General features: G+C 39.4%; 1 protein-coding gene, 1 non-coding gene and 1 pseudogene across 9 annotated transcripts in view; 2 read left to right on the top strand and 1 right to left on the bottom strand.

Annotated features, from left to right (window-relative positions):
* Positions 1 to 7,857, bottom strand: part of FAR1 (fatty acyl-CoA reductase 1) — a 63,159-nt gene extending 55,302 nt beyond the window's left edge. For 2 of the 8 annotated variants that reach the window (XM_074336031.1, XM_019754481.2), the window contains exon 1: positions 7,701 to 7,845. Coding sequence is in view for 1 of the 8 variants with exons in the window: in XM_074336030.1 (XP_074192131.1) it covers positions 2,558 to 2,608 (51 nt within the window). In the remaining 7 variants the exon portion in view is untranslated. Of the gene's footprint in view, positions 1 to 2,557; positions 2,609 to 5,867; positions 5,953 to 7,700 lie in introns of all 8 variants that reach the window. The other 6 variants (XM_019754478.2, XM_074336030.1, XM_019754479.2 and 3 more) reach the window with 6 other exon arrangements.
* Positions 7,858 to 7,967: 110 nt separating this feature from the next.
* LOC109459728 (uncharacterized) overlaps positions 7,968 to 14,235 on the top strand; it is a 70,947-nt pseudogene continuing 64,679 nt past the window's right edge.
* On the top strand, positions 12,628 to 12,812 carry LOC141572592 (U2 spliceosomal RNA). The gene has a single exon (XR_012497915.1). It is a non-coding gene; the product is annotated as a U2 spliceosomal RNA (small nuclear RNA).

Genomic DNA, 14,235 nt, shown 5'->3' with positions numbered 1-14,235 from the left:
GCACTAACCACCTGACCTTAGGCATGTCATTTAGCTGCCCTGATCATTAATAAAATTCATCGAAGGTGTGGCCAAATCACTGATGGTTAAATTCTCTTCTACCTCTCAGTCTATGTGTCTATTACTATGTGCTAGAATAAGTTTTTTCCTAATACTACATTAGATACACAGAATTATTAACTCTCATAGGTCACAAGGGTTATCTCTTTAAAGCAATACACCTAATACTCACTGATCTTCAAACAGCCTATGCACTGTTCTGCAGCCAAATATCCCAACAGCAGCCAATTCACCAGTTCCCCTCTCCCAAGGAGTCTGTGCATGATAATAACCATGATTTTGATTACATTTTAGGCGCAATCTACAAGTTTTTAAAACCACATATTTCTAAGAAACTTACTTAGGACCATCTTTGAAACTTGAGATGCTGGTAAAGACTTAGGATTTCCAGGCTCCAATGAGAATCAAACTTCTGTTAGCTCAATATGCATTTCTATCACATCTAGGAGTTATGTGATGCCCTGTATCACATCTAGGAGTTATTTTAACACAAATGTGAACTTCAAAGTACTTTAACAAATCCTTTCCTCTGAAAAAATGGTATTTATGCATTTATTCATTCTCATATCATATATTCTACTTCCTGTTAATTCAGGATAATTAGCAGCCATTATATAAAGTACCATACATGTACACAAAAATATTTGGTGAAATCATTCCTATGTATAGGAAATTGGCTACAGCTTGTTTTCCCCCAAGAATCCAATTAAGAATTGGTATGTTTTTGTAAATTAAGCATTTGCATAATAAGTTTTACAATGTTACCATTCAATAATAGAAACACCTGTTTGTGAGCAGTACACACAAAAATAAATTTGAGTTGAATTTTAGCAGTGAGCTTTCTCCCTATACATTAAAGAATGGATTATTAAACCAGAGTCCATAGTCCCCCCCAAGGATATTTGAGTAGATTCTGAAAGTCTTATCAACCCCCTGAAATTATATGAAAAACTATATATGTATATTTTTCTGAGCAGATAGCACAAAGCTTTGAGAAGATACACAAAGAGGTTCATGACCTTAAAGATTTTATTTTCAGTTAATACTTCAAAGTACTTAAGTCAACATTCCAAGATAATAAGATATAAAGGTAAGAATTCCTTACATTCAAGAAGGATTTCTCATGGAACTGTCATGCAACATTTCTGGCAAGAATTCCATGAAAGATAAGAATGTGTAAACTAGATATTTCAAAGTAATTCCAAAATTGTCAAATGGTTAACATTTAAATTAAACACACACCTGCTGTGTGCTGCCGTGGGCTACTGTGTGCTGCCATGAGAGGCCGGTGGCCAGCATGAGCGGCCGGTGACCAGCGTGAGCAGCCGGCAGCCAGCGAGAGCTGCTGTGAGCTGCTGTGAGAGGCCAACCGATGACGATGACCGGTGACCAACTGCCTCAGTGGGGGTGGGGGGGTGGGGGCGCAAGGCAAAAAAATAGTAATAAAATTTTAAAAAATTAAACACACACACAAGCCACCATTTAAAATCTCAAAATGACATACTTGAAAGCTTATCTCTCACACACACACACATTCTAGACAAAATGAATCCATTAACATATGTGGTACTAAGATATTTAAAAGGTGTGTTAATAGAATGTGTCAAGTAATCCACCATGGACAGTGCTACACTCACAAAGCAGTGAGTATGTCCTAACTTGTAGTACAGCAATTGGCTTCTTTCATCGCAATGGCTTCTTTCAAGTACTGATGTAAGGTCTACAGTGTGTCAATAACATCTTGCAGGGACGGAAAAGATGTATGTAGATAGAAAGATACAGATTTAGATATAACTTATTCTATGAGGCTAAAGTTAGGTTTTCCTAACTGCATGTTTTCTCCATATGATCACCCTCACCTCACCCCACTAAATGTTCTTTCTCCCTGTCTACAGCCTACTTTCATTCAGAAATAATGTCATTTCCCACTCAGAATCTCTATAACCAATTTTGGCATATGATCTCGCTACACTGTGTTATATATGTATATTCAGTCTCCCTAATTATATTATGCCTGTCCTACAGTAGGTTACTATATCTAACTTCTCTTGCCCAGTACAGTGTAATTCTAAGTCTCAAAATATATATGAACAGGGTGGCCGGTTAGTTCCATTGGTTAGAGAGTAGCGTTAATAACACCAAGGTTACCGGTTTGATCCCCACATGGGCCACCATGAGCTGCGCCCTCCTTAAAAAAAAAAAAAAAAAAAAATATATATATATATATATATGTATGACTATATATACGAACAAATTCCACGTCACTTAGATTATTAGCATATCTATTGCTACACTTACCACGCTATATGGTAATTATTGAAACAAATGTCTAGGGATTTGCTTCAAAATAAAAAAGGGTGGAAAGTGGGTGGAGCAACTGATGAAACAAAATTGACCACAAGTAGACAATTGTTAAAGCTGGTGATATGTCTATTACTGTATTTTTATATTGGCAATTATCCATAATACAAAGTTAAAAGAAGTTTGACTCTCCTACCAGGACAGAGAGCTTCTTAAAGACAGGTCCAGTAGCTTTCTTCTTGTACATCTGCCCAGCAGAGAGCAGATAAAGTTATTTTACAAAACACATTTCATTTTTTAGGCATAACTTTCAATGAAACTTCAACTGCTTTTTTACGGTATTCTACTTAAATGGTTCTTTTATTAACTCAGATAAAACATATATAGAGGGTGTCAAAAAAATCTATACACATTTTAAGGAAAAAACTGTATTAAAATTGTTATAATCAATATATACCAATAACAACAGATGAATACAAGTCATGTGTATACATGTTTTGGCACCCCCGGTATTTATTCATTCATTAACTATTTACTAGGAACCTACTTCTCAGATATCCTGTCTTGGTAAAAGCAGGATATCAAAAATAATTCATTCTCTTTAATCGATTAAGAATCTGACAGTAACCTCAAGGATCCATGGAAAAAAGAGCAGGGAGGGAAGACAAGGAGATGAAGAGAAAGAAAAAATACGAAAACGCAATAAATACAGGTTTTTAGAAAGGGACCTAAGGCATCCACATTTTTTATTAGAAAGAGGACATACATTTTGTTTAAGCTAAACAGGTCTAAAAGTTCCCCTCCCCACTCCATTGGACAGATGAAACTAAAGCTCAGAGAAGGGAAGTGACTTGCTTCATTCAAGTCTCACATCAAGTTGCTAGCAAAACCAAAATTAAAACTCAGATCTGCTGATTCACAGTGCAGTGTGAATTTTCTACATCTAAATGTTTTCTTCTATACTGAAATATTCACTAGCTAAAGACAATGACTTTTATTATTAATATATACTTCAGTTCTATGTTATACTAAAAAAGAAAGTAATAGCTTAATAAAAGGGGGGGAGGCTGGGAAGAAAATGCATACAACAAACTAAGATAGTTATACATGAAGTAATATGCATATATCACACTTCCTCAATTCTGAGACACATTTAACTTGAAGACATAGTATCCATTTCACAAACATTTTAAAAGAACTATGGCACTGTAAAACACATCTTCATTTCAAAAAATCCTAAAATGTGAAAACACACACATATAATGTCATATAATGTATTCTGTAAGACACAAAAATCACTATCATTTAAGAGCCAGTGTCACAAGGCACAAACACACAGAGTAAGAGTCCCATGTTCTAAGGTAACAAACAGTTACTAAATACCAAAGGCTATGTGGCATTTCTTTCAATTGTGGTATTGATATAAATCTTTCTTGCCATTTGTCTTATAGGCATGCATCCTGGAGTTTTAGAAAGCAAGGTTTAAATCTCAGCTCTGCCACTTAGCTCTCTATCCTTTGGAAAGTTACTAACTTCTCTGAGCCTTATTCTCTTTATCTGTAAAATGGGATATCCACCTTAGAGAATTGTCTGAGAATTAAATGTGATAATTTATTTAAGAAAAATAGTACAGTACCTAGATGAAATATTAAGTTTCCTCCCACAATCCCTATGGGCTAAATGCAATTAAACTAAAAACTAGAACATATTCTTCTTGATTTACAAAATTCCTCCTGCTCCACATTAGAGATTGGAATAATTCTGTACTGATCCGAGGGCAAATTGTACTAGTTCGCTTTGGAAAAATTATTTGATAAGAAAAGCTTATTTTCTTGAAATTTGTCTCTTTTCTTTTCCAAATTGGGGACAGAAAACAATGACAAATTTTAAGTGTTTCAGTTAGTTATATGTAAATTCAGCACTTCATATTGTCTTACTGAACTAAGACTCTAAGACCATTACAAACCCACTGAAGAGAGGAACTATAGAACCAATGTGGTAGGAGGGAAAGCTATAAGGCCAAAAGACACAGTTAAAATGACTCAATTGTATGGGTGGTTTAGTTTCTTTTTTAACCTTATATTTACTTATTAAACTCTAAGAAAACAACGTTTAGAAGAACCAAGACCATAGCTCCATGATTCAGGGTGCTTTAGTAACCTGGTCCCTCAGATTAAACACATGCCATCTTTCAATATGGAGTTTCAAGATGTTTCTACGGGTGGTAACAACCCAGTCATTTCCAAGATGGGAATGTGCTTACTACTCAACTGGCTCATATGCAATAGGCACCAAAGTAAGATCTTTTCTCCTACTCCAAACATAACTCAGGCTAGCCCACACACATATTCCCTCACTATTAGCTCATTTCAGCGGAATGATTTTTCCCAGCTAATTATAAAAATAATGCTCATTTTTTTAAAGCTTGGAAAAATACAAAAACAAGTATTTTTAAACCACCCATAATTTTACCAGCCAAAAATTAAAATATTACAAGGGACATAACAACATCTTTCCTATGAATTTGACCAAAACTGTGATCATACCAAATTTTTAATTTGTATAGAGCACTTGTCACTAAACATGATTAACTGTGAACCTATATCTTAATATCTTCTTCCAGGCTTTCTTGAGCCTAAATTCACATTACTTTTTTCCTTAACTCAATAGTTTCTTCTCAAACTTTACTCTGAATCTCTAAGCTACATATTTTGCTGCTGACCTCTTCCTCTTTCTTAAAACTTTCTATTCTAAGCTTCCCTAAACAGTATATTCCACAGTGTCTACAAAAGCCTCTCCAACTAATCTTTTTCTCTTTCTTCACTGGTTCTCTTCTGTTAACTCATGACAATCTCTAAAAAACACTGGCGCAGGCCTGACCTTTGGATTTGCTCGTCAACTTTGAATCTCCAGCACTTAACACAGTACCTGGCATGAAAGAGATGCTCAATTAATGTTTACTGACTGACTTTGCCAACCCTGACCTACTATTCACTAGTCGTGTGACCGTGGGTAAATTACATCTCTCTGAATCTCAAGTTCCCTCATCTATAAAATAGGGATAATCAAAGGAAGATGATGCTTGGAAAGCATAAAGTCTGGCATAAAGTAGCAGCCAATAAATTATACTATTATCAATATAATCTAGTACAGAACTCAAAAATGTTTCTGATTATTACATATGGTTGAACACCAAATCTACCTCTCAATAATCCAACATACTTTGGATTCACCATATTCTCTTATAACTATCAAGAAATATTTTTGCGCTCGTTTCCTTACTACCTGTCTCCAATCCATCATCAACTATTCTAATTCTCCTCTTAGCCACCATACAAAACCATCATCTATCAACAACAGACTTAGCTGATTTCCATACCCTTAAATCTTCATTCAAATCTTCAATCCCCCTTTAAAGCCATTTTTAGTTTGTCACTCGTCATAATCCTCATGTCTTCTAATAACCATGTCCCAACTCCTAGTTCAAAAAATGGCTCATAACTCACCTTTCAGGAAATCCCTGATTAACTCCACACCACTGGGATTACTTCTCTGCTCTGAATCACCTCAGCACTTAGGTATTCTGTTATACTAAGGGTAAAATGTGATCAGTGAATAGCATTACCAAGAAATTACTTCCACAAAATTATGTCTACATCCTAAAGAATCGTCCATTAGCTATAATGTTTTGTTTAATAAGGTTAATACGGAAACACCCTATACAATGAATGCTCTCTTCGGTTTCCTTTACACTATATGAGTTTGTCAAGAAATGCTAAACTCTTCACGATCTTTTGTCCTATCCTCAAGCAGAAATTATGTCTGTGCTTATCATTTGTTGCCATTTAAATCCACTGGAAATTTGGTAGTGGGCCACTTTCTTTTCTGCTACCTCTTCTCTGCCCCCAAGCTCTGCCCACACCCCACAAATAAAAGTTCTAAAAGCCTGAAACAGAAAGGCAATAGCACACACACCATGTCTGTCTTTCCTCTACATGAAAAGAACTTTGAACCTATTTAGCTATAAAGCTCTTCCCAAGGCTGAAAATTTTCCTAGCAAGCATGATACATAACCAAATTCTACTACATCAAAATGATTGATCCTATAGAATGACAGGGCTGTACTTATACGTTAACTCACACTTCTGTTATCGTAAGAGATCTTGCATCAGTGTATGCTATATTACACATACCCAACAAGATAGTTCAGATACTCCCCTGTATGGCAGATTTTCTTAAAGTAACTTCTGATGTTGCCTTTAAAACAACACATTCTTTTTTTTTTTTTTAATAAGAATTAAGCGATTCCTCACTGCCATCCAATCAAAAGCAAGCAATACTTGCGCCATTACTTTTGAGAGGGTGAGCCTGTGTGCTGCTGAGGCAAAACAATTAGATGAACCGCCACAGGGGTGGGAGGTCGAACAGCCTCAGTAGTGAGAGTTAACAAGTCTGAGTGTTTGGCTCTCAACGAGCACTGAATGAAGCTATGAACCTGCTGACTGACTCCTGAGACATTCAGTTCTGCCAAATCCAACAGTTATTATTCCTCGTTTACTCATAAAAGGTCCACACCCTTCAGCTACTATACACAAACCTACCTTGTTGGCTCCTTGTATACTTTTTCCTAACTGGCCACCTAACGCCTTCTAGTTAAACAGCCTCCATCCACCCCTCACCTAAAACCTCCGCTCAGTCACCTTCCGGTTTCAGTAGGTGCCTCTAACTCGAGATCCACGTGTCCCCATTTGTCCAGATACCTTAACCTTCAAAACCCAAGCAAGTCCTCCCTTCATTCCCAGCTGATTTCCCCCCACCCTCTATCAATGCTACTTCCAAGAGGCCAACAACACCCCAGCGCTCCGCACCTTCTCCTCCAGCACCCTTTTCGGAGCATCACTCTGTACCCATCACTTTCTTCCTCCCCACAGCCGGAATCCTTCAATCACAGGCCTCCTCTTACTGCCACCCTCGAACACACTAGCCCGCTCCTCCGTTTACTACCCCACCCCACCTTCGCCACCTCTACGCGGCCTCCCTACCCCAGGCAGCGCCCCCAGGCTCCGCAGCTGCTAACCAGGCCCCTCCCTACGTCCCTGTTCGCGGTCCCCGCCCTCTGGAGGGCGGTGGCCCGGCCAAGCAGCGCAGAGACCATCAGGGCAGAAAGAGGCGCCCCCACCTCACGGAGACCGGGGGCGGAGGGGAGGGCGTGGGCGGGGCGGCGGGTGTAACCCCCGCTTCGGCCCGGCCTGCAGCCCCGGTACCCGCAGCTCCGGCCCGGGCCAGGCGAGTAGGGGACCGCAGCCCGACCGCTCCCACCCGGCGTCCCTGCCTCTCACCGAGATGCAGAGGCTCAGGCCTCGCTTTTCCCCTGGCCGTCCAGCGATGGCTCCACCACCACCGCCACCGCCGCCGCCGCGCTCTCCTCACTCGCTCTTCCACCGCCCCCGACCGGCTGCTGAAGAGCGGACGGGCAGTGGCACACCCATTGGCTGCGGCCCTCACTCACGTCAGCCGCCCCGACCCGAACCGCAGGATGTGACTGGCTGGCGCAGCGCCTCTCTTCCACGTCTTGTACTGATTGGCTGCCTCGAGGCCCCTAACCAACAGGACCGCTCACCCGCCTCTCCGCTTCGGCCTCCCACCCCCCAACACCGTTTCCATCCGGGAGGGAGGGGGCGGGACGGGCGCCGATGGAACGCGAGCCGCCAATGGGAGCGCCAAGAGAGGACTGGAGGGTCTGCCCGCGGGGGAAAGTTCAGCCAATGGGCGTGCGTTCACATCCTGGGCTCAGGAGCGCCTTCCCTGGCGGCTCATGTTCCGGCGGGTCGCGCCCAGGGCCACGCCCGGCTTTCGGTCGCGCGGAAGGGGCGCCCACTCGAATAGTGGTAAGGATGCGGCGAGGTCCAGCGTGGGAGGTCGCGGGCGGCCATTGTGGCGTGCTCCAGCACCGCCTACGTGGGGCCCGGCGCCTTCAGGTGGGGCTAGTTCGCGTCTGTGAGAGCGGCGCCGTTGCTCGGTGGATCACTGGAACCTCCGCGGGATTCCCTTTAATGAGGGAGCGGAGCGTGCGTCCCGTCCTGCCCCACGGGACTGTTGGCCAAATCTTTCCACTTTCCACTCCTTCCAGAATAATTTCATACAAAACCTATCTACGGTGAGAGAATTTAGACTAGTAGTTATCTCGGGGAGCGGGGGGATGGAAAGGGCACAAGGTAACCTAATGGGAGCTTGAAACGCTCTCCTTCTTGATCTGGGACAAACGTGTATACATATGTAAAAACTCATCGAGTCTTACATATCGAGTGCATTCATCGAGTGCACTCGACGCACTTTATAATATCTCAATTTTTAAAATTAAAGGATCGTGAGAATCATTCTGTAAGAACATTACCGTAACCATGGGACTCCCAGGGTATAAACATTCCCACTAGGATTTAGCTGTTATTCAAAGATGAAAACTGTAGAAAGAAAAAAGCGTTGGGGATTGTGAGATTTTAAAATGAGTGAAATCTGGCACGGTGAATAAAACACACACGTTAGTACTTCAATAATGAACTAAATGATTTTGAACTGAATGTTTCAAAATGATTTTTCTTTAAGGATTTAGAGCTTGTCTCAGTGCATGGCCATGTTGGTAACACAAAAGCACCCATGGTGCTGCACCCAATTGGACACCACAAAACTTGACTGAGCTGCCGCCTACCTTGTGGCCACTTAAGTCTGAACCTGAGAAACCTTGATTTGAATACCGTGGCTTTTGTCCTGGAGGAGCTCACAGTCCAGCACCATGTATAGTCATTCCAGGAGGAGGGCACAGAATACAAAGCTAACACAGCTGCTAACCCTCAGGGATGAAACTTTCCACGAAGTTAGGCAAGATGTATGTTACTGGAACTCAGTCCAGTAGCAGCATTCTGAAATAACCAGGCTCAGGTGAAACAGTCTTAGAAATGGGTCAATATTCTCCCTAAAACAAACATGAGAACTGGGCCAAATTCTAGCCTGTGAAAAGGCACCAGCAGCAAAACAGTTAAAGATGATAGGATTCATATTTACTAATTTCATCAGTAAGTTGATCAGTTCTGATAAATACCTTTGTTTAAAGTGCTTGCCCCTGAACTAGGCATATAAAGTTAGATAAGACTATTTCCCACAAAGCAAAGAGTGGAATAGGGAGACAGACATAAATAGGTAATTCCAATAGAATGCAGTATGAGGGAATAGGTATAAAGATCTATCTCAGCCTAGGAAATTCAAGGGCATCTTCTTAGACATGGCACTAAGTTAACCACTGCTAAGGTTTATCAGCATACCATTTGCAATTAGGCACTATTTTAAAACATTTTTTTCAGTTACATTTGACATTCAATATTATATTAGTTTCAGGTGTACAGCATAGTGGTTAGACATTTATATAATTTAGACAGTGATTCCCCCCACCACATTAGCCTAGTACCCTCCTGGCACTATATGTAGTTGTTGGAACATTATTGACTATATTCTCTATGATATACTTTACATCACCATGACTGTTTTGTAATTACCAATTTGTATTTCTTAATCCCTTCACTTTTTTCACCCAGCTCCCAAACCCCCCGCCCCCCTGACAACCATCAGTTCTCTGTATCTGTGACTGTTTCTGTTTTGTTTTTCATTTATTTTCTTTAGATTCCACACATAAGTGAAATAAGCCTGACTTATTTTGACTTAGCGTAGTACCTTCTAGTTGTATCCATATTCTCGCAAATGGTAAGATTTCATTCTTATTTATGGCTAGGTAATATTTCGTTGTATGCATGTACCACATCTTCTTTATCCAATCGTCTAATGATGGCCCTTGGGTGGCTTCCATATCTTGGTTATTTTAAGTAGTGGCACAAGGATTACTTAGAGCAAAGACACTTTAAAAACTGTAGATACAAGAAGTGTATTCTAACCCCCCTTTTTCTTCCTGAAAAGAGGAGATAAAAACTGTGTGAAAGGTACCCTCACTATACCTGGAAAATATTCCGAGATGTCCTAAATTAAATTTCAGCAGGCAGGAGGGTAGGAAGAAGACACAAGAAAGGTTAACAATCTCCAGAGAAAAGCAACAAAAAATACTGCTTACTTTCCTGAATGTATGTTGAAACTTTGAATTAACTTCCAGGTGGCTATTTCTGAGGTTACCCAGATAGAATAGCCAATGCATGAACTTTCCAGACTGTTGCCCACAACCAATCCAGAAAGAACAGATACTTCTTCCTTACAGAGTATACACCTAACCCAGAACTAGTCTTGCTTCATCTTTTCCTGTTTCCTCTATCTATAGCCAATATAAATTCTTTCAAAACAACATACTTCTTTCTTCCCCAAACTCAACTGTATAAAAGTGCCACATCAGACACATTTGTCTTCTCCATCTAGTTCTGCCACTGGCAGTGTAGACTGCATACCCCAGGACTTGGTCCTTTTTCTGGCTAGCATATGGCCAATAAGCCCGTTTTTCCAGAAAAACTTTCAGCTTCAAAGTTTTTTTATTTAACACATTCCTTAATGGGGAATGAAAGCTGAGAGAATCCTGTATAAATAGACCTTGTTAAAATAATTCTTATCTTCCTTTAGCCTCCCCATATAGTATAGTTACTTTTCCACAATTGCCTTTCTTTTGTTCAATCTAATGTAAAAGCCTGTAGGTTTTGCTATTTCTTTGGGTCTTCATTTCTTAGGAAATTTATAAAACATATAAATTTGTATACTTTTCATGTGTTAATCTGTCTTATATTGGTTTAATTCTCAATCCTAGCTGAAAAACCCTAAAAAGGTAGAGGTAAAATTTTGCCTCCCCTACATTCTCAACTGTTTCCTCTAGACCCTGTCGATTGATAAAAGTATCCTGGTGTTCCCTAGCTCATAGGAGTTGGGAGGAAGAGGAACAGTGTTTGTAACATTTCTTTAAATACCGTCTGTTGTCTATTTTCCAAGCGTCATTGTAAAAAGAAGAAACTACCTTGCTGGACAATTTCTTCCCACATTGATTAGATGATCATTTTGCCCTTCTTTTGTGGGTGGCATTGTCATTGTTTCGACCTCATTGTTGGGCAACAGTAACTCAATAGAACCCTGAGACCTGGAGATTATTCTTTCTTTTTCTGTCCTTTTTTTTTCTTTTTTTAGAGATTTACTACCTTTGTACATGAGTCAGAACAGAGCTGTTGCAGATGCCCAAAATGGGAACCGGAGTTCACACAATCTGTATTTGAACATCATAGCATGTCAAAGGTGTAAGCCACAGACTCTGAGTCAGCTGTTTCCTGCTCTTTGGGTGGTGCTTTTTGAGGACTGTGCCTACAGTCTTAAGATCAGTTCCATCATACCTTTGAACTTCAAGGGAAAGGCCTCCTCCCAGAAATATTTGTAAACAAAGGCCCCAAACTGGGAGAACCTCAGGCAGCAAACCACACCTATATGTAAAAAATTATCCCTATATACAAAAGTATGACTCTTTAAGACAGTGAAACTTACATTTGACTCAGTCCTTAATCTCTTATTCAGAGCAGAGAACAGTGCACAGATTGTAGTTTCTCCATAAACAAAACCATTTAATCTCTGTAAGAATATTACAACAGCAAATTGTAATTTTTTTCTAATGAATTAAGCAACAATTGGCTTGAGAAGAATACAGCATAGTGATTAGGAGTCCTAACTCTAGAATTGAACTCCTGGGTGTAGAATCCTAGTACTACCACTTACTATCTCTGTGACGTTGGGCAAGTTATTTACTCTCTGTGCCTAGATTCCCAGGAGTAAAATGGGAACTAACACATCATAGGGGTGCTACAAAGCTGAATGAGTTAACATTTTAAATCACTTAGAATAGTTCCTGACCCGTAGTAAACCCTGTCTTAAAGGCTTACTTTTAAGTTTGTTAAATCTTAAGGAAAAATAATAAAGTGAAAAACTTCCCAGAACCAATAATAATGCCTATCTTCTATTTTTGAAGATATACTAATATGCCAAAAATTTTATAGTTATCATTTCTAAACCTCACAGCAAGGTAGGTATTATTGTCTCCATTTACAGATGGGAGAGTAGGAAATTGGGGAATTTAGTGAAATTGCTGAAGAATATATAACTGAATAATGGAGTTTGGAATGCTAATCTACAGTGTCTAATTCCAGTGTGCCCTTCCACTGTGCGACAGAGTTTCCTAAATCTTCTTATCCATCCTCTACATTATTTATATTTACACTGGTTTAGAACTGGTCTTAAGAGTCACTTTGCATCGCTTCTTGGCCTTTTGGCTAAGAACAAGTGTACTATCTGTTCTTATTAGCTTACTATCTGATATGTCCTCTATCCAAGGTCAGTATGTTCACGAATGGACCTAGAGGGTATTATGCTAAGTGAAATAAGTCAGAGTAAGACAAATACCATATAATTTCACTTTTATGTGGAATCTAGAAAACAAACAAACAAACAAAACAAACTCATAGATACAGAGAGCAAAATAATGGTTGCCAGATAGGAGACAGGCTGTGGGGCTGGTGAAAAATGTAAAGGAATTAAGAAGTACAAATTGGCAGTTACAAAACAGCCATGGGGATGTGAAGTACAGCACAGGGAATATAGTCAAAAACACTGTAATTACTACGTGTGGTGTCAGATGGGTACTAAACTTATCAGGGAGGATGACTTTGAAAGTTGTATAAATGTTTCACCACTATGCTGTACACCTACCTGAAACTAATAGAATCGAGTATTGAATGTCAACTGTAATTGAAAAATAAAAAGTTTAAAAAAAAGTTAGAAAAAGAGAAAAAGCTTCTGTCTGGGGGAAAAAAGAATCCCTTTGCACATCCCCTCTGTCCTTTCACAAATAGGTAAATTGAGATCATAAGAAGTTACGTGACTTTCCACTACTACCTAATTTTCAGCAGCTATTGAATGCCAACCAACCGTCTGTTGGTAAAGCAAGGAATAAACAGTTATGGATATTGCTTATCACAGTGCCTTTCACATGGTAAGCAACCAACACTTGCTGTTTTTATCATTGTTCATTCATTCATTCATACATTCATTCATTTGACATTCATTTTTTGGGTATTTCTTACAAGTTTGGCACCTAGAAATATAAAAATGAACAAGATATGATTTATTTTAAAGCTCACACTAGGTGTCCAATATAGAAGCTACTTACCACATGTGGCTATTGAGCACTTGAAATGTGGCATATTGGAATGTACTGTAAGTATAAAAAACACTGGATTCTGAAGACTTAGTACAAAAAAGAATAAAATACCTTAATAAATTTTATATGAGTTACATGACAATTTTGGGGATGTACTGGGTTAAATAAAAATATTAAAAAAAATTTTTCATCTGTTTGTTTTTCCTTTTTTTAAATTCTACTAGAAAAGTTAAGATTACATGTGGCTTGTATTTCCATTGGACAGCATTGGTCAAGATGAACGCAATAAAGTACAAGTTCTAAGGCATACAGGCGTCAAGAAAGACTCCACAGAGGAGGTAATGTTTGAATCCAAAAGAATGAGTAAGGACATTGTCAGGTGAGTGTTTTCCAGCCAGGAGATGAGCATGTAGAATGTCACATAAACATGGAAGAGTAACCAACAAGTTGAAATGTGAGAAATAGTTTGACTTTTGTCAAGTTTGGAATAGAGAGCCGGAATGCTTGATGATGAGAAAGTAAGAGATGAAGTTGGAAAAATAAATTGAAGGAAGTCGATGAAAACCCTTGCGTGCCATGTATTGAAATTTTTGATAAAGAGGACTGATGTTATTTTTTGAGCTTTAGAATGATAACCCTAGTGGTGATATGGAGGTTGGACTGGAAGTAGGAAAAAGACTTGGGATGAGAGAATGAGAAAC

The sequence above is a fragment of the Rhinolophus sinicus genome, linkage group LG06, assembly GCF_036562045.2.
Source record: "Rhinolophus sinicus isolate RSC01 linkage group LG06, ASM3656204v1, whole genome shotgun sequence".
In the NCBI taxonomy this organism is placed as follows: Eukaryota; Metazoa; Chordata; class Mammalia; order Chiroptera; family Rhinolophidae; genus Rhinolophus; species Rhinolophus sinicus.
This window is presented reverse-complemented; position numbering and strand designations above follow the sequence as displayed.